The 20,848-nt window shown below is 42.7% G+C and overlaps 2 protein-coding genes across 4 annotated transcripts; both read left to right on the top strand.

Moving 5' to 3' along the window:
• Positions 1–2,560: 2,560 nt before the first annotated feature.
• LOC138661892 (oocyte zinc finger protein XlCOF7.1-like) lies at positions 2,561–11,487 on the top strand. 3 transcript variants are annotated; one of them, XM_069746846.1, is made up of 7 exons: positions 2,561–2,656; positions 4,418–4,512; positions 5,923–5,982; positions 6,842–6,989; positions 7,698–7,805; positions 8,392–8,490; positions 10,041–11,487. In XM_069746846.1, exons 2-7 carry the CDS (start codon positions 4,441–4,443, stop codon positions 10,754–10,756), a joined length of 1,203 nt encoding a protein of 400 aa, XP_069602947.1. In that variant the 5' UTR covers positions 2,561–2,656; positions 4,418–4,440; the 3' UTR covers positions 10,757–11,487. The 3 variants fall into 3 exon arrangements, with proteins under 3 accessions (XP_069602947.1, XP_069602946.1, XP_069602948.1); XM_069746845.1 differs by having other exon boundaries at positions 2,566–2,674; positions 10,041–11,485; XM_069746847.1 differs by lacking the exon at positions 2,561–2,656 and having other exon boundaries at positions 4,303–4,512; positions 10,041–10,888.
• A 6,982-nt stretch (positions 11,488–18,469) lies between these two features.
• LOC138667188 (olfactory receptor 6C1-like) lies at positions 18,470–20,148 on the top strand. The gene has a single exon (XM_069755485.1). It carries the CDS (start codon positions 18,567–18,569, stop codon positions 19,515–19,517), a length of 951 nt encoding a protein of 316 aa, XP_069611586.1. The 5' UTR covers positions 18,470–18,566; the 3' UTR covers positions 19,518–20,148.
• Positions 20,149–20,848: the final 700 nt, after the last annotated feature.

Here is a 20,848-nt window from a genome sequence, read left to right as displayed (position 1 = left end):
TCACGTTTCATTCTAATCTACACGGACACGCAGCTTTCTTCTTCTTCTTCTTCTTCTTCTTCTTCTTCTTGGATGTTGAAGCAAATTTGTGTATTTCAGAAATGTTTGTAAATATTGATTAGATAGAATCTAAACATGTGAAGGCATAACTGTGTTTGTAGAACTGTAAGTCCAAGTATAACCTAAATTAGGACTTGACGCTTTATAATAAAAGAGAAAAATATTTAGAATTGAGAGTCCTCAGTGGTTGATACCATCTTTTCAGTTAGCCATTAAAAGGTATCAACCACTGAGGACTCTCAATTCTAAGTATTTTTCTCTTTTTGCTTTGCTTGCTATAGGTAACCGCTGAGTCCCTGGTTGGTTGCTATAGGTAACCGCTGAGTCCCTGGTTGGTTGCTATAGGTAACTGCTGAGTCCATGGTTTATATAGGTAGCTGCTGAGTCCCTGGTTACTTGCTATAGATAACTGCTGAGTCCCTGGTTGGTTGCTATAGATAACTGCTGAGTCCCTGGTTGGTTGCTATAGATAACTGCTGAGTCCCTGGTTGGTTGCTATAGGTAACCGCTGAGTCCCTGGTTGGTTGCTATAGGTAACCGCTGAGTCCCTGGTTGGTTGCTATAGGTAACCGCTGAGTCCCTGGTTGGTTGCTATAGGTAACCGCTGAGTCCCTGGTTGGTTGCTATAGATAACCGCTGAGTCCCTGGTTGGTTGCTATAGATAACCGCTGAGTCCCTGGTTGGTTGCTATAGGTAACCGCTGAGTCCCTGGTTGGTTGCTATAGATAACCGCTGAGTCCCTGGTTGGTTGCTATAGATAACCGCTGAGTCCCTGGTTGGTTGCTATAGATAACCGCTGAGTCCCTGGTTGGTTGCTATAGATAACCGCTGAGTCCCTGGTTGGTTGCTATAGGTAACCGCTGAGTCCCTGGTTGGTTGCTATAGATAACTGCTGAGTCCCTGGTTGGTTGCTATAGATAACCGCTGAGTCCCTGGTTGGTTGCTATAGATAACCGCTGAGTCCCTGGTTGGTTGCTATAGATAACTGCTGAGTCCCTGGTTGGTTGCTATAGATAACCGCTGAGTCCCTGGTTGGTTGCTATAGGTAACTGCTGAGTCCCTGGTTGGTTGCTATAGGTAACCGCTGAGTCCCTGGTTGGTTGCTATAGATAACCGCTGAGTCCCTGGTTGGTTGCTATAGATAACTGCTGAGTCCCTGGTTGGTTGCTATAGATAACTGCTGAGTCCCTGGTTGGTTGCTATAGGTAACCGCTGAGTCCCTGGTTGGTTGCTATAGATAACTGCTGAGTCCCTGGTTAATTGCTATAGATAACTGCTGAGTCCCTGGTTGGTTGCTATTGGTAACCGCTGAGTCCCTGGTTGGTTGCTATAGATAACCGCTGAGTCCCTGGTTGCTTGCTATAGGTAACCGCTGAGTCCCTGGTTGCTTGCTATAGGTAACCGCTGAGTCCCTGGTTGCTTGCTATAGGTAACCGCTGAGTCCCTGGTTGCTTGCTATAGGTAACCGCTGAGTCCCTGGTTGGTTGCTATAGATAACTGCTGAGTCCCTGGTTGGTTGCTATAGATAACCGCTGAGTCCCTGGTTGGTTGCTATAGGTAAATGCTGAGTCCATGGTTTATATAGGTAGCTGCTGAGTCCCTGGTTGGTTGCTATAGATAACTGCTGAGTCCCTGGTTGGTTGCTATAGGTAACTGCTGAGTCCATGGTTTATATAGGTAGCTGCTGAGTCCCTGGTTGGTTGCTATAGATAACCGCTGAGTCCCTGGTTGGTTGCTATAGATAACTGCTGAGTCCCTGGTTGGTTGCTATAGGTAACCGCTGAGTCCCTGGTTGGTTGCTATAGATAACCGCTGAGTCCCTGGTTGGTTGCTATAGATAACTGCTGAGTCCCTGGTTGGTTGCTATTGGTAACCGCTGAGTCCCTGGTTGGTTGCTATAGATAACCGCTGAGTCCCTGGTTGGTTGCTATAGATAACTGCTGAGTCCCTGGTTGGTTGCTATTGGTAACCGTTGAGTCCCTGGTTGGTTGCTATAGATAACTGCTGAGTCCCTGGTTGCTTGCTATAGGTAACCGCTGAGTCCCTGGTTGGTTGCTATAGGTAACCGCTGAGTCCCTGGTTGGTTGCTATAGATCAGGGGTCCCCAACTCCAGTCCTCAAGGCCCACCAACAGGTCATGTTTTCAGGATTTCCTTTGCATTGCACAGGTGATGCAATTATTACCTGGGCAAGACTAAGGAAATCCTGAAAACATGACATGTTGGTGGGCCTTGAGGACTGGAGTTGGGGACCCCTGCTATAGATAACTGCTGAGTCCCTGGTTGGTTGCTATAGGTAACTGCTGAGTCCCTGGTTGGTTGCTATTGGTAACCGCTGAGTACATACAATAGCTCCTCCAGCCTCTCATACCGAACTGTGCACCGCTCTTCTCTGATTGGCTGCCTCCACTCATGCGGCCTCATCGAATTGCACTCTGGGAATTGTAGTGAAACTTTATTCAAATAACTAAAAAGTTAAGTTCTCGCAAACTACATATCCCAGAATGCACTTGATAAAGATCGCCAGCAGCGGCAGCCACACTTGTCCCCTACCTTGCACAACTCTCCGCCGAAACTTCACTTCCTCCAAACACAACGTGAGTGAGTCCTGTACGGTATGTATGAGCAGTCCTGTACGAGTCTGTCACGTCTGTGTATGGGTGCTGTGCTGTTACACTGTGTCAGGGAAGGTAGTCCCAGGAACTGCTGTGGAACTATGGGTGCCAGCATGCCCTGTCACTTGAGGTTGGGGGGAGGGGAGTAGCAGTACTGCACCTGTACAAAAACTTATAGTCATTGTCCCAGTGGGGTGTGATATTAGGAAATAGACGTATAGCATAAGTGTTTTATATTGTTTGCAGGTTTGGGGGTCTTTATGGCGGCCTGTGCACAAGATACGTATTCTTAATGGGGTCCATAATGTGTCCCACCTTGTAGACGTCCCCCGCTGTGCACCGTGTTATGAAGCCGTTCCCACAGCAGCACAGAGTACTTAAGGGGCTATAATAATGAATGGAAGCGTCAGGTTTCTGCTTTATGGACTTCTTGGGGTGGATTTCGGTATCTACCCTTCAGTTTTTATTTCTATTTTTGTCCAAGTCTTAGCAATTTTCTCAATAAATAAATGGGGCAAAGTGAGATAAAGGGGCCAGGAGCAGATTTATTATCCATTTTTTTTCATCTATGTGCTGAATGGTACAGTATTTCATCCATGTTTTCGGTCCTTCTGTCTGTTCTTCCCGTCGGTTTGGCCACTGTTCCAGATTTCCACGTTTCTCCGACCCATTACATGATGTCTCCATCGATTGAGGGTCTCTGGACCCACCGCAGTAGCATGTCCGCTGCACTTACACGGCTAAGCTGCCAATGTGCGCATGCACCTATCGCCCGTCCTGAGAATCCGATGTGTTGTCGTTGCAGCTGGAGATCTGCTATGTTGATCCTTCTATGAGCTTCATAGAAACACTGCCATTTAGCTATCGTATATATGGCAGTATATGGGGACTAATAAATAAATAAAGTTAAAAAAAAGTTATAATATAAAAGTGTAAATCACTTCACTTCACCCATTAAAAAGAAATAAAATATATATATATATATATATATATATACCGTATGTAATATATACCGTATATAATATATTTGGTATTGACACTTCTGTAAAAGTCCAATTTATCAAAATATACTATTATTTTAGCCATCTGTTATACGCCAAAAAAAAAAAAACACTCTAAAAAGCAATGAAAATATTTTATCTACTGCAAAATGGTATAGATAAAAAAGTCGGTTCAGCAGCCAAAAAATCAAAAAATAAGCCCCAACCATAAACATTAGTTACAACTAGTGATGAGCGAGCGCTCGTATATCATGTTATCGGAGTATCTCGGGCGCGCTGGAATATTATGCTCGAGTCCCCGCGGCTGTTAGACAGCTGCAATGCATGCGGGGACTGTCTAACAAACAGCTAATCCCTGCATGCGTTGTGTCTAACAGCCGCGAGACACGGAGCCGTAGGGACTCGAAAACCTTACTCAAGCACATTGAAGATTGGGATAACACCCGAGCACTCTCGCTCATCACTAGTTACAATTACAACCTTAAAATTTGATGGTCGCCATTTTTTATTTTATGTATTATTTTAATACAATTCTGAACTATTTTTATTTTAACTTTTGGCATGGCTGTAATCACGCTGACCTTGCTAGCAGGTAATTACCATACAATAAACTCCGTAAAAACAAAACCAAAAAAACAAAAAAGTTTTATTTTTTAACTATTTTATTTTGAATTTATTTTTTTCCTGTTCTCTAGTACATTGAACGCTTGTAAGGTCTCATCACTTGTCTTATTATTCCCAGTCTCTTCTATCTTTTGATTGAAAATGGATAAGAAGCAGCTGACGGAGAAGATCCTGAATCACGCCCTGGGGATCATCTACCTGCTGACCGGGGAGGTGAGTGGCGGTGCTCCTATCCATATAGGCAGCAGTGGACATGGAACATCCCATAACCTGATGGGTAGTGGGATTTATCACACATTTCCAAGTGCAGATAATTGGTATCCAGCGGAGAAAAAAACTTTTCCAATGTAAGGCTGTGTGCACACGGAGTGTTTGAGTTTTCGGAGCAGGAACTCAATGTTTTTTCTAAAAAAAAGTTTTGAAATTTGGAGGAGAATTGGAAGAGTTTTCGTCTTTCTGGTGGATTCTGCCTGGAATCGATGGATGTGGGAGGTGTAGCAGGGCTACCACAGAAGGTGGTGGCACCCGTAAGGTGTGATGGGACCTCTCTACCTGACTCTCTGTATTCCGTAGGGTATCCAGTAAGATTTAGAGAGTGAGACCTAGAACTTCTCACACACGGGGGGAAAAGTATATCGTGTATTCTGCACAAACTGCTTTGTAAATTCCATCTAACAATTTTGACAAACGAAACCTCCTGTTCTGTTCTGGGTCGCTTGGACAAAAAGGAAAAGGGATTTCTCTTAGGGTAAGTTCACACTAGCGTTTTTTCAATGTTTTTTTTTCTGCAGCAAAACCTGTTCTCTTGGCAGGAAAGAAGCTGCGGAAAAAAAATCATGTTTTCATTTTGTCATTCTTAGATTTGTCTTTTGTGCATGCTCAAAGTTTAGTGTTGGAAAGAAAAAAGTCCTATTCTATAGAATCAGTGCTTGGCACAAAAAAAACGAAGCAAAACCTGATACCTGCGTCTTTTTCAGCGTTTTTTTCACCACCCTTTCATTTCAATGGGTGAAAAACACTGAAAGAAGTGACATTCTCCATTGTGCAAAAAAACATGCAAAGCACAAACTCCTGATGACAAAAAAAAACCAATGTGTGTGCATGAGATTTCTGAAATCTCATAGGCTTTGCTGGTACTGTAGCTGAAAATGAGCATAAAAAACGCTGCAAGAACACCTAGTGTGAACTCAGCCTTAAAGGGCTTGGCCAAGACCCAAAATGGATGTAATGTTCTTATAAACTTCCCTATAAACACAATATTTTTTTTCTATGTGCACACGATGTATAATTTCCAGTTTCAACTTTCTATCCCCACTAACTAAATTTTCCATTTACCTCCCCCCACAGATCTCTACCCCCTTTAATGACGCCCATTCTTCCATCATATATGGACTCCTCGTAGACACCCTGACCACTAGTCGCCTACATGTGGCCCCAACACATCCCTTCACCCCTGCGGTCACTGGCCATGAAGCCCTTTACAATAAACATTTCCGGTATTCATGTTACGCCCCAGACTCCCCCTTTAAGAAGTTGTAGCTTCTCGTCCTATCACTTTGTACAAATCAGACGATCTCACTAACTTCTCTCCATCTAACATGTAACCTCTCCTCATACACATAGGAATATGTGGTGATGAAGAAGAATTCCCCGCACGGCACCGCAGAGCAGCTGAGCGGACAGGTGAGTTGTGCTGCTGACCGTCCATGTAACCGGTCAGCGTTCCATACTTGCTAATTGTCTGCTTCCATGGGACATAGCCACTGCAGAACGTCTTTAGTGGAAATTATGCAAATTTGCAGCACATTTCTTTCTTTTCTTTTTTTTTTTTACATTTCAATCTGCATCGCTGCACAATTTCTGCTGAATTTTTTTTTTCTTCTGGATAAGATTTTGGAAAATCTCATCATCCCTGGGTAAAATAGTAATAATAGTATTCAGACTGTAAAATAATCTGCTTATGTGACCTATAAAATGCCATTTTTCTAGGACCCTCACCTCTTTGTGGGGTGAGTGGCTGGTCTGCATCAGCAGTGTTTCTCACAAAAGATGGGGGGTTCCCAGAACCAGGACCCACATTTTTTTTTTAAGCAATTATTTCATATCCTGATAAAAGCTATTAAACATGTACTTGTAAAAAATATTCACCTTTCCAATTTACTTATTAGAATTATGCACCGATCCCCTGATAAATATACTTTTAGGTTACCGGCCACAGCTTTAGCACAGCAGCAGTGGCCGAGCATGCTCAGTGCTTACAAGCTCTTTTCTATTAAGCTTGTAAGCGCTGCACTGAAGCTGTCTGGGATCACCAGAGCGCGCTGTTAACTCTTTATACCCACCGGCTTCAGTGTCCTTGCATTCCATTCTAAGCTGCCTAAAATAAGAGCATCAGAGGGCTCAAAATGTCAGTGGTCCTGACTGTTAATCATGAGGTTGGGGAGCTGAGTGCTCCTCAAAAGAAAGGGAGAACGAAGCCCTTTAATCCTTTCCAATACTTGGAATACCCTTTTTATTTGTATTTTTCTTCCTGCTATTGTAGGTACCGATAAAATGTGGAGACGTCTCAATCTATTTCTCGATGGAAGAATGGGACTATATTGAAGAACACCAGGACCTGTATGAGGACGTGATGAACAAAAACCAGCAGTCCGTCAGTGCCACAAGAGCGCCATCGAATGTGAGCGCAGGTAATCATCCTTACAAGTTCATTATAACAGCACATGGCCGTGAGGGCATCCTAGTAATTGTAGTTCCACAGCAGCTGGAGAGGCACTGTATGGTGATGGCCGCATGAGATTGTTATGCAGAATAGGTTTCCTTTATGGCACCACAACCAGGTAGCTGAATTTCGGTCACAATGTCCGTACAAACTCTGCCTTTGCCCATGTTAGATCTGTGTGCCCTTGACAGAGAAACTTGTAGGAGGGTTTGTAAAATTGTGCTCGTTTTTTTTATAAAGACAAGGAAGGTTAAATAGATTCCATATGTAACGACAGTGGTGAGCGCACGTTCTAGGGTAAGGTGTTATCTCAGCATGCTCTGGTGCTAACCGAGTGTCTTTGGCGTGCTCAAATGATGTGTTTGAGTCCCCACGGCTGCATATCTCGCGGCTGTTCAACAGTTGCAACACATGAAGGGACTGTCTAACAGGGAATCCTTGCATGTGTTGCAGCTGTCAAACAGTTGCGGGGACTCAAACATATTATTCGAGCACGCTGAAAACACTCGGTTAGCACATGAGCATGCTCAGATAACGCCTTATCCGAACACATTCACTCATCACTAGCAACGACAAATCAGACATCCTTCTCAAGCTTTCACTTTACATATTCTAAAAAAAAAAATCCCAAATTGACGAATTCTGTGGCCTTTGGCTTCTCTGCTTCTATTTGCAGATTTGCAGGAAGAGGATTTGGACTCTGCATCAATTGAGCATGCAGCAGAGGATGAAGGAAGTACAGAGGACGCTGAGCCTCCAGAGCTTTCTGCTGAGATTGTTACTGGTGAGTAGCGGGATAGTACAACATGTCTTACAGAATAAAATTCCTAACACATGACATGAGTGAGAACATGATTCTGACAAGGCTTGTTTCATTGTCCGGTCTCAAGATATTGACGATATGTAGGATCAGTCATCAGTACCAGTATAGTAGGGTCCTGACTCCCGCACCCCCACAGATCAACTTTTATTAACTACAACAGCAGCGAGATGTAAACATTAAACCGTGCTGCTCCATTCACTGTGTAGCAGCTGCTGCAGAACAGCTTGTACAGTCTATTCTTATACCGCTGATCTGCAGTACTAAGCAGCGGCCACTACACCATGAATGGTGCGGCTCGGTGCGGCTCTGCTCAGTGTGTACATTTCGCAGCTGATCGGTGGCGATGCGGGGTCTTGAAGCCCCACCAATCAGATATTGATGACCGATCTTGAGAGTAAGTTACCAGTATCTTGTGAGCGGACAACACGTCAATCCTATTTTTAACTGCTGCTTGGAATCCTCTATGTTAAAATCAGAAAAAAAAAATCAGATTTAAAAATACATTGTGTGTAACTGGCATGTTCAGCACTAAACTGTATATTCACAGGAGACGCTAACAGTAACACTCCAAGTATTGAAGAAATGGAGGAGCCCTTGAAGGAAAGGGAGGAGGAAGAAGAAGAAGAGGAAATCATTGATGTTACAGGTGATGCAGACACTGTATATGGCCACATACATACATGCCAACAAGGTATCACCCAGGCACAAGAAAGCTGATAACTGCCAGATCACTGGGGATCCTTCTCCAGAATGGATATCCTGTGCACCCCATTTGAATGGAGCAGCAGAGCGCATGATTGACTGGCGAACTCTTCAGGGTCTGTTGGACTGACTCACGTAGCCATGCACTGCACTGGTGACTAGTGGGGGTCCGAATGTTTGGGACTGACTCATATAGCCATGTATTGCACTGGTGACTAGTGGGGGTCCGAATGTTTGGGATTGACTCATATAGCCATGCACTGCACTGGTGACTAGTGGGGGTCTGAAAGGTTGGGACTGACTCATATAGCCATGCACTGCACTGGTGACTAGTGGGGGTCTGAATGGTTGGGACTACCTCAAAAAGCCATGCACTGCACTGGTGACTAGTGGGGTCCGAATGGTTGGGACTGACTGCCAAAACCATGTATTGCAATGGCGACTAGCGGGGGTCCGAATGGTTGGGACTGACTCACATAGCCATGCACTGCACTGGTGACTAGTGATGGTCTGAATGGTTGGGACTGACTCACATAGCCATGTATTGCACTGATGACTAGTGGGGGTCCAAATGGTTGGGACTGACTCACATAGCCATGTATTGCACTGATGACTAGTGGGGGTCCAAATGGTTGGGACTGACTCACATAGCCATGTATTGCACTGGTGACTAGTGGGGGTCTGAATGGTTGGGACTGACTCGCATAGCCATGTTTTGCACTGGTGAATATTGGTGGTCCTATTAATTGGGACTGACTTACAAAGTCGTGTATTGCACTGGCGAATAGTGGTAGTCCGTGCAGTTGAGACTGACTTGCATAGCCATGCACCTCACTGGCCACTACTGGTGGTCTGAGCGGTTGTATTGCACTGAAAACTAGTGGTGACCCGAGCGATTGGGACTGACTCACTTGCACTGCACGGGCGACTAGTGGTCATCTGAGTAGTTGGAGCTGTCTCACATAGCTATATATTAAACTGGAGACTAGCGGTGGTCTGAGCGTTTGGGACTGACTCACATAGCCATGCACTGCACTTGCGAATAGTGGTGGTCTCAGTAGTTGGGACTGTGTCACATAGCCATATATTAAACTGGCGACTAGCGGTGGTCCATGTGGTTGGGACTGACTCAAATAGCCATGTATTGTACTGACGACCAGTGCGGGTCCCAGCGGTTGGACCCCTAACCAGCCTGGCAGTTATTTTCTTTCTTGTGGATTGGTGATAACTTGGAATAACCCTTTCATTCCCTGATCTGGCATAGTGATGGTGTGAATACTTCTGCCATCTATCACATGTATGATTGCACTAAGGCCACTACTTATTTTACTTGTATGGCCGGACCTGCTGCCAGGTTTACTCACACATCATTGCTGAACGCTGGGCACTCTACACTTTCTAATCAGATTATTATCAAGGAAGCTTTCTAACACATTATCCAAAGTGAAGTTCACTTTATGGCACAAATAACATTTTTTTTTTTTCATATTCCAGATCATTCTGTGATCAGGGGAAGTTTAGAAAAATCCCAACAAGCATTGTGTCTGGAAGAAGAAACTTTGCAAACTCCCTATGTGTCTCCAGAGTTCCCAAGAGAAGATTTCACTAATCATTTCTCCAGCGACGCCTACGACATGGTAAACTTTCTTTCTAACTCTGTCCCTGATAGACAGAAAGCATTTTATCTGGGGGATAACTTCCTCCCCGAGAACGCAGCCTGGGAAAATGTCCATGTCATTAAGAGAAAAAGCCGAAAACAAGACTTACTTTCCAAGAACGATTACTTAGAATACGAAGCCATGAATGAGGAGCAGCTGGGTGAATATCAGAATGACTTTTCTTACAAGTCGTACATAGCTTTACATCAAGAATCTTCAACTCCTTATATCTGCAGCGAATGCGGAAGAAGCTTCATCTCGGAGCCGTCCTTGGCTGAGCATATGATGAAGCATTCTCTAGAGAAACCGCATCGATGCAATGAATGCGGGAGAGAGTTCGAATACAGATCTCGACTGATCGTCCACCAGAGAACGCACAACAGGGATAAGCCTCATAAGTGTGAAGTATGCGGAAAGGACTTTAACTACAGGTCTCGGCTTGTTGTGCACCAGAGGAAACACACGGGGGTGAAACCTCATAAGTGCAATCAGTGCGGCAAACAGTTCGACTACAAATCTCATCTCTTTAGACATCAAAGAACGCACACATGAAGTGGAAGCCTCCCTTTACCTTCCAGAAGTATTACTAAAGGGGGTCTCTCCTTGCTCGCTGACGTGGAGACTGCCGACAGGATATGGCGCATGCGCAGAGACGCGGGCTGTGCTGTTGTTCATGTACGCTGTGGAACATACCAGCTACCAATGCAGTTTGTGATTTGAGAAGAAAGGACTAAAAAGCTTTTCATCTGTGGAAGAAGTCCTGACTCCTGAGAGGCCATTGACTGCACTCATTGACACTAAACGTTTTGGAAGCCAGTGCTGAAAAACCAAAGATCGACTGCAATCGAATTGAACTAAACGTTGTAATTGTGACCCTCTTATGCTACGTTCACATTTGCGTTGTTGGGCGCAGTGTCGTCGACGGATACCGACGCATGCGTCATGCGCCCCTATCTTTAACATGGGGGGGGCATGGACATGCGCCGGTATGTGTTGTAATGCGTTTTACGACGCATGCGTAATTTTGACACACCAGATAGGGCGCGGACGACGCTACATGTAACGTTTTCCCTGCACCAAATTTCCTGTACTTTCTTATTTTATGACAACGCATGCGTCTAAAAACGCTGCGTTGTGTATATGCGTTTTGGGTTGCGTCGATGACGCTGCGCCCAACAATGCAAATGTGAACGTAGCATTACTTGTGCACTTCTTAGATATATACAACATGACCGTTTGCAGAACAAAAGCAATCACAATAAAAGGTTTAGTCGTCTTCTTTATAGAAAAGTGTTTATAGAAAAGTACAACCGAGTCATTTCACCGTAGTAGGTACAGTATATGGAGACAAATGTCTGACTCGGACAGGAATAATTATCGTATATTTTATGACTGTAAGATGCACTCTTTATCAAGAAAAATTCTTGCTAAAAAGTTGCTGCGCCTTCTAGTCGGGATGGCGTTATCACATTGATCTCCTCTCCCAGCTGCCACTATCTGTTTGAAATACCACTTCAGCGTTTTGGGGTGTTTTATTTTTTTCAGTGTTGGAATGGTCCTTCTAATCTTGTGACCGCAACTTCTGACTAACCGTAAGTCAGAAATTACGATACTTCACAAGCGCTCGATATATCTGTAAGAGCCAGACAAGCCTCTGCTAGACTTACATTGTACTTGACCGCCGGCAGGTCACAAACTGATGGAAGCAGCAGCGAGAGAAGGTGAAGACAGCAGCAGGTAAGTATGAGACTAGGGGCAGGGAGCTTAGATTAAAAGCACCACTCCAGGGGTAGAATAAAAAAAACACTGGAGTGGTGCGTTAACACTTAAAGGGGATCTGTCACCAGATGTTTCCCATATAACGTAGGGCCAGCACCTGTACGCCCTCATATACCGCATTCTAGAATACTGTGTATATGTTCCCCCAAGCCGCTCTGCATAACGCAAAAAGTACCATAGCTTTTATTATACTCTCCTATGGAAAGGCTCGATGGCCGACGCTGGTCATGGTCGGGTGTCTCCTCTCTTCTTCCGATCACTGTCCTTCTTCTTCGCTTTCTGTAGATGATACAGGTGCTTCTCACAAGTTTAGAATATCGCCAAAAAGTTAATTTATTTCAGTTCTTCAATACAAAAAGTGAAACTCCTATATTATAGAGTGTCATCTATTTCATGTGTTTATTTCTGTTAATGTTGATGATTATGGCTTGCGATCCCCAGCGCATGCACAATATTATACTTTGCTGTGCCCTCGGCAGGGCAGAGAGAAATGCGCCTGCGCAGGGGTGCTACGGAGGACACTGTGGACGACGTAGGATGCGTCCTCCACACAAAGCAAGATGGAGGACAGCGATCGCAAGAAGAGAGGAAACGTCGGATTAACGCCAATGCAAGTCAGTGCGCTGCTTCACGTTCACGTCTTTACACACTGATGGTCTGCATGTAAAATGCTGCAGCATGCGCTACTTTATTCTGTAGTCGAGAGCAGACTGGCACAAGTTAATGGGTGCACAAAAAATGAATCGCATACCGGTTACCGTCCATCCGTCATGCGTTTTTCATGGATTCATTACAATTCTGAAGATTAGAAGAAACTTCATTTAGCTTTTATTGTCTGCAAAAGCTGCATTATACATAAAGAAGAAAAAAACGCACACACGTTTAGGAGAAGAAAAAACTTTTTTGTAGGAAAGAAAAAAAAAACTATTTTGCTTGCGCTTGTGTGAACCCGGCCATTAATCTCATACGCTATGTGTCAGCATTAGTGTTGAGCATTCCGATACCGCAAGTATCGGGTATCGGCCGATACTTGCGGTATCGGAATTCCGATACTTTTGTGGTATCGGGAATCGGTATCGGATCCATAGTGATGTGTAAAATAAAGAATTAAAATAAAAAATATTGATATATTCACCTCTCCGGCGGCCCCTGGACATCACCGCTGGTAACTGGCAGGCTTCTTTGTTTAAAATGAGCGCGTTTAGGACCTGAGAATGACGTCGCGGCTTCTGATTGGTCGCGTGGTGGTCACATGAGCGGCACGCGACCAATCAGAAGCCGCGACGTCATTCTCAGGTCCTAAACGCGCTCATTTTAAACAAAGAAGCCTGCCGGTTACCCGCGGTGAAGTCCAGGGGCCGCCGGAGAGGTGAATATATCAATATTTTTTTTTTTAAGTATTTATTTTACACATTAATATGGATCCCAGGGCCTGAAGGAGAGTTTCCTCTCCTTGAGACCCTGGGGACCATCAGGATACCTTCCGATACTTGGTGTCCCATTGACTTGTATTGGTATCGGATATCGGTATCGACGATATCCGTTACTTTTCGGGTATCGGCCGATACTATCCGATACCGATACTTTCAAGTATCGGACGGTATCGCTCAACACTAGTCAGCATGCATAGTCCCCAGACATAGAAGGAAGACACTGCCATGATCCCCTGGTCAGGTTTCCAAACTGCAAAGTGATTTATTTTCACAGCAGGATTCTTGTTTTTCTAAGTAAGGAGGTATCTGACCAGTTTGCCTTAGTAGGTATAGGTGGGGGTATAGACTTCGGTCTTCTTCTCTGAAGACACAATTTGCATATTTAATTTCCCCAGAGGCGCTCTGCATGTCCTATAAATCTCTTAATGCCAAATTCAGACTCTTCACAAGAAGAGTGGTTACCCCATAGACCCCAGTCAGAGGTCTCACTCAGCCAAGTCAGATTTCGTGCTTTGTACTGATGAGGGGCAAACACCCCGAAACACCGTCTGCAAATGGAGTTCCAGGTTTGACTTTGATTCTAACTGGTGTCAAGGGTGGATAATGACTTTTAGGACTGCTACATCCAATGGGTGGTGCTATAGTTAAAGTTCTCTTTCTCTCCAAAGATTTGATCTGCATATTTAGCGATTATTTCACATTGATGGAACGATCTCCGCTAAGGAGCATCGCCACTGTCCACACATCAGAAATACCCTCTGACCACGACAGTGATCTCTGCAATACCTTCACTCCAGGGCTTCAGTCTGTACAACGCGCTGAAATATATATTTTTGCTTCAGTGTGAATAAAACCGTAACAGTACGTGTCCACCCCTGAGTGCAATGCTGACACTAGCAGCGATGGCACCGTCCTATAGGGGCTCCCCTAAATACATACACAGATCCCCTGCTCACAGGATACATATAAATGTATATCCTATTCTAAGTGAAAGTCCCATAGTGGAACTGAGTAAAAAAAAATTTTTTAAAAATCACAAAATAATAAATATATTGTACCCAGAAATAAATATTTTATGAAAAAAGTACAGGAAAGAAATATATCTTGGTACCGTGTTAGCCAGTAGATAGAAAAATATTTAGAATTGAGGGCCACTGAGGACTCTCAATTCTAAATATGAAAAAAGTACACATTTGGTAACCAGAACGACCCGGCATATATAATTGTCTTACCAATTAACCCCCTCAGTGAACTGCTTAAAAAAAATAACATAAAAAATGGGGCAAAAAACAACGTTTTATCATCATACCACCGAACAAAAAGTGAAATAAAACACAATGAAAAAGATGTACCGTAAATAAAAATTATATTGCTAAAAGCATCATCATGTCCCGCAAAAAAACAAGCTCCATCAGTGCAAAAATAAAAAAGATATAGATCAAAAATCCTTTAAAGCAAATGTCACGAATCACCGGATTTCACTACACAAACGTAAGTTATTGAATAGATGTTTTTTTTTGTTTTTTTAGACCTAATGAGGCTGGAGTACTTGTATACTCAGTGTCACAATCATGTTGGAACAGGATAGGACTTCCACAGACTCTTCCATCAGTCGCCAGATAGAGAAGTGTGATCCATCACTGCGCAGAACACGTTTCCTCCAGAGTCCAGTGATGGCGGCTTTATACTACTCTATCCGACGCTCGGTATTGTGCTTGGTGATGTAAGGCTGCATGCAGCTGCTCGGCCCCCTTGCTCTGTAACATCACAGGGTCTCCACTTTGTGGCTGAGTTGCTGCAGTCCCTTCCTCGTCTCTGTAATAATATCACTCAGAGGTGATGGAAGATTTAGGAGGGAAGAAATGCCATGAACGGACTTGTTCCTCCGGTGGCTCCTATTACAGGACCGCACTGGTATCCGTGAGCTCCGCACCACCGGCCATTATGTCACGTTAGTAATGGCAGACTTCATGGCGGGGGGCTGGATGCGTTTGCATTTTTGACAAGTATTTGCTAACTCTTTGTCTTTGTGGTAGTGTTCATTTTGGCTTTTCTAGTGCTATGGTTCAGTCGCAGATTCACTAAGTGGCAAACAGATGAACTTTCTTTGCTCCTGCACTTTGTACATCTACACTTTGATATGGGGTCAGAAATATTTTCTTTTTCTTTTTTTACTATTTCTTTTATTATTTCAATTACTGGTTTGACACAAAACTACTAAAATTGTCTTTTTCTTTTTGCTAACTTTTTTTCTATTCCTACGTGAGTAAATTAAAATGTTTACGAGATTATTTTTTTTTATATATATATATATATATTATCCATTAAGGATTAATTAATCCTTAAAAAGATATATTTCTAGGTATTATCGACGGAGGTTGTGCCTCCTGGGATAATACAATCGTTGGCACCATTTATAAATGTTAGACGTATAAAGTGAAGAGTATTTTGTGACTTGTTGACATATCACATTCTATACTTCTTTATTTCGCCACCACTTTTGACTTTTCATGTGGAATGTGGAATCTTCTCCCGACAAGCCGTGTATAGTAAGTGGTTTTATATGTGGTGCCGCTGTGAATCTTATTCTTCCTGAACACCATGTGCCCGCCAGGTATGGGACATCAGTTGTACCAATGTTTGTGTCATTGTTCATATTGGGCTATATTCACACATCCGTTTTTGTCTTTAAATTTGTGAAAAACATAACTTTTCTTCCATGTGTCATCCGTTTTGTATCCCTGTTGCTGACTCCGATCCACAAAAAGGTTTAAAGTAGAAGGAATTGGTAGAAAAACTGAAAAGAAATAGAAAAAAGCGCAACGTAAGGTGAGTATGTTAAAAAAGATTATACAAGTAAAAGATTATGGGGGGAAAAGGTTGATAAAAAAAAAAAAAAAATTAATATGATAATTGCTGAGTTTTCCAGAGTCTCCAGGTATCAGTATCTAATGCAGCCTGAAATACAGGGCTAAAAATTTTGAGCAAAACTGAGGGGACTGGAAAATCCCCTCCTTTTTACCATATTTTTATCATATTTTACAAATTTTCATTCCGACATACATTTAATTGTAATAAACCTACTTATTTTGCACATTAACGATCAATGGAATAATTTCCGCTGTTTTATCTTTTTTACTTTTCGGGCTTTTCCAATGTCAGTTCTTATACTGTATATGTTCAGTATAGTGGGTGATGTTAGAATTGATAATTACGGTACTCCTTTTTTTTTTTTTTCTAGTAGAGAAGCAACAAATTTTGTAAAGCATGTAAATTCCTACACCAAAAAACTTAGGCAGTGTCTACACCAGGTGCGAGGGAGGCATTCCTTGTAGAAAAGACTCTAAAAGAGTTAAAATGGCACAGATGCAACATTTGTGGGAAATTTCAGATTCTTGTAAATTATGCTGCATACTGTAGTACATAGGACTTGTTCCAATGTTGTATACATCCACGTGTCGATTTTGTGTATTCTGTGCACCTTCTGTAAATTGTCATATGTTTTTTTTTTCTTTAAGCCAAACCCAGTACACTTCTCGTTTTTTACATTCCCCTTTTTAGGCTATGTTCCTACGATGAGCATTAGGTGAGTTTTTGATGTCGCAGATTTTCTGCACCCATTAAGTTAAATAGGTTACTTGTATTTTTTTCGGAAATATGCAGCTAAAAAAACTCATCGTGTGAACATTGCCTTGCTATCAAAACCTGCACGTACAATGAAAAAAAATAAAGCACATTTCAACAATTTGTCAATAAAAAAAAAAAAAAAGTATTGACTCCGTATGGAGGTTTTTCATTTTTCACAGTTCTACTAAAGTGAATCACAATGTGACCACTTCAAATAGAAGCTCTTTGGCAGCAATTTCAGCTTTGTGTCTGTCCACCAAACTCTACCGCCATACCAATAGAGGATAGTTGATCATTTTTAGGTAGGTGATCTGCTGGGATCTCCACTGAGCACCAGAATGGGACACTTTTATTTTAGCTAGAATGGCGCTGCAGTGCGCATGCCCGACCTCACCAACTTTTTCTGACGGCAACAAAATGAATGGAGTAGCTTATGAGCATGCGCGATAACAGTCCTTTCTATAGAGGATACATGTTCCCTACTTTTGGGTTTGAAGGGGATCCTAGTGGTTTGAAGCCCGGGGGACCATCTCCAAATGATCACCTACCTGTGGATAGGTGATAACTTTTCCGTACACCTAAGCTAGCTATGTTGGGCACGAAGATATAAATTAAAGTTCATGGGCTCTAATGTAAAAACCTTTTTACACGACCTCCTCAACTTGCAATTTTTACCACTTGAATCCTGTTATGTGGCATCGGAACTTGGGCCTTTCTCGGAGAATATGACTGCAACAACCAATCCTAGTATACTAATACCGTACTTCTGGATACGCACGCAGCTCTATCACAGCATGAGAATAATACTTAAAAAAATGCCTAATTCTTACATGTGCAGGGCTGTGGTGTCAGTAAGCCAAACTTCCAACTCCAGCTAGGACTTCCTAGTTATTGATTAATGGAAACCTAACATAAACGTACAGCAGCAGTCGAAGGTTGGACACCTGTTCATGCAATGGTTGTCCTTGTTCTTATGATAATGTGCACATTGTAGATTCAGACTGAAGGCAGCAAAACCACAAATTAATACATGGAAACAAGGAGGAAAGAAACACAAGTGAAACAAACCAGAATGTGTGTTAAACCTTAGATTCCTCAAAGTCCCCCTTTTTCACTCTGATGACCTTGCCATTCTTTCAAGCAGTTTCATAAGGTGTCACAGTGACTTTCCAGCAGTCTTGAAGGAGTCGCCCGAGGTACTGAGAACTTGTTGGCTGCCTTGCCTTCACTTTACATCCAACTCCTCCCAAACCATCTCCGTTGGGTTGAGGTCGGGTGATTGTGGGGGCCATGTTATCTGATGCGGTGCCAAATCAGGTGAAACCTTGAAAAAAAAATGGGGGTGCCACACAGGTCTATTACTATGGGTGCTGGCAGACTGAGCCATACAATACAGATTAGTGTGAAGTGACCATCTACATGTGGCCTGTTATTCTTTCCCAGAAATGAATTATTGATATTCCGCGCAGCATAATTCTCTTACAAACCATTTTTCTTTCCAATTTTGCAGGAGGCTTGCATTAATGAATGTCGCAAATATGACAGTCGTGACCTACTTCATTATTATAGGGATCTCTGACATTCCAGCGCTCCACGTCCTGACCTTTCTTCTAGTTCTAATGATTTATGTAGTCATCCTAGGTGGTAATATGACCATCTTTCTAGTGGTCTGCCTGGAGCCCCCGCTCCATACTCCCATGTACTTCTTTTTATGTAACTTGTCCATCTTGGACGTATCCTCCAGCACGGTCACTCTTCATAAGATCCTTAGTAGCTTTATATCAGGGGATAAGACGGTTTCCGCTCATGCTTGTGTATCCCAAATGTTCATCTTTGTATCTCTAGTGGGCAATGAGCTGATGATGTTGACAGCCATGAGTTATGATCGCTGTGTCGCTGTCTGTAACCCGCTGCATTACTCTTCCGTCATGGGCCCAGGCCTGTGTGCCGCTTTGGCTACCATCTGTTGGCTATTTGGCTTTCTAGAATCGACTCCTCTTTTTGTTTTAATACATAAATTTGATTGTTATAAATCGAACATAATTAACCATTTTTTCTGCGACATAGTTCCCATCATGAACCTTACGTGCAGCGACACTTCATTGACCAATCTTTTAATTTTTATCTGTGGACTCTTCCTTTCCGTTTTTCCCTTTCTGTTCACTTTCATTCCATATATCTTTATTATCACAGCTGTTCGAAAAATTCGATCTAGTTCCGGAAAACGTAAGGCTTTCTACACCTGCTCTTCACACCTTACGGTGGTCATCCTCCTCTATGTGACTCTTATCTGTCAGTACATGAGGCCGGTTTCAATGGATGGATTGGAATCTAGCAAGCTTCTCTCTCTGTTTAACACGGCTGCCGTCCCCATGCTTAACCCGCTGATCTACAGCCTGAAAAACCAAGATGTGAAATCTGCACTGATACGTCTGCGTCATCAGATGGGAGCAAAATTAAATAATGGTTTGTGAGTGCAATGCGTAATAACGTGCAAGAGAATAGGCAAAAAATACTACAGGGTTAAATTAATGACGGCTATGACGTAAAAATATTTAGAATTGAGAGTCCTCAGTGGTTGATACCTTTTAATGGCCAACTGAAAAGATGGTAACAAATTGCAAGCTTTCGAGACTACATACGTCTCTTCATCAGGCTATGACCTAAAGACGTATTCTCAAATTTGAATGTTATTTTCTATCCAAAGGATAGGGGACTAACTTTCCGATCACGGGGCATCTGACCGCAGTGGCCCCCGCCGATTCCAAGAATCAAGCTGTGGTCGATCATGCGCGCTGCATCTCTATTAATTCTAATAGGAGTACTAAAGATACACTTGGCAATCTCTGGCGCTCCCATACGGAATGAATGGAGTGGTAGTGCGCATGATCGACCACTGCTCCATTCTGCCCCGGTTCTCAGGATCGGGCCATGGCGGTTGGACCCCAGCAATTGAAAAATTGTTCCCCGTGACATTGGTAGGGGATTAATTTTAGACTGGAGAACACCCCTTTCAAGCTCACGCAGCTATCAGGGCTTGATAACTAGCTAAAAATGACATTTAGGAGGAGCATTGAGACCAGTCTCGGTAGTACATAAATTCTTCTGCTGTAGCGCAAAATCATGGTTGCTCATGATGTTTGCAAACTTAAAAATATATATATGTATGGATATAGATATGTAAAATACAAATTAAAAAAAAGGATAGTAATAAAATAAAAAATATATTCTTGTTAACCCAAACTTTTATTTCTTGTCGTGAAAACCTTAAAGATGTCTAACCCTGAAATTCGGATATTTCTTTTAGGCTGTGTGCCCACGTTGCGGATTATTTGCGTTTTTTTATTTAATTTTTTTACTATAAAAACGCATACATTATGCATCCCATCATTTAGAATGCATTCCGCAATTTTTGAGCACATGATGTGTTTTTTTTTTTCCGCAAAAAGCATCGCGGTAAAAAACGCAGCATGTTCATTAATTTTGCAGATTTTTTGCGTTTTTTCCCGCTATTTAATGCATTGGGAAGCTTCGGAAAAAAAATGCGTCAAAAACGCACAAAAAAAAAAAAAAAAAAAAAAAAAACGCGAGAAAAACGTATGCGAATTTCTTGTAGAAAATGTCCGGTTTTGCTCAGGAAATTTCTGCAAGAAATCCTGAACGTGTGCACATAGCCTAAAGCTTATCTGCGTTATATTGTAATATACAACTCCCCTATAAATTACGGTAAGTTTTTTGTTTCTGTCTTTGTTCCTCCTGAATTTCACTTAATTCCTTGCACCCACTTTGTTTACCTGCAGCTCTA

Source organism: Ranitomeya imitator, chromosome 2 (genome assembly GCF_032444005.1).
Source record: "Ranitomeya imitator isolate aRanImi1 chromosome 2, aRanImi1.pri, whole genome shotgun sequence".
NCBI lineage: Eukaryota > Metazoa > Chordata > Amphibia > Anura > Dendrobatidae > Ranitomeya > Ranitomeya imitator.
Note: the sequence above shows the minus strand (reverse complement) of the source record. Positions and strands in the feature narration are given on the sequence as shown.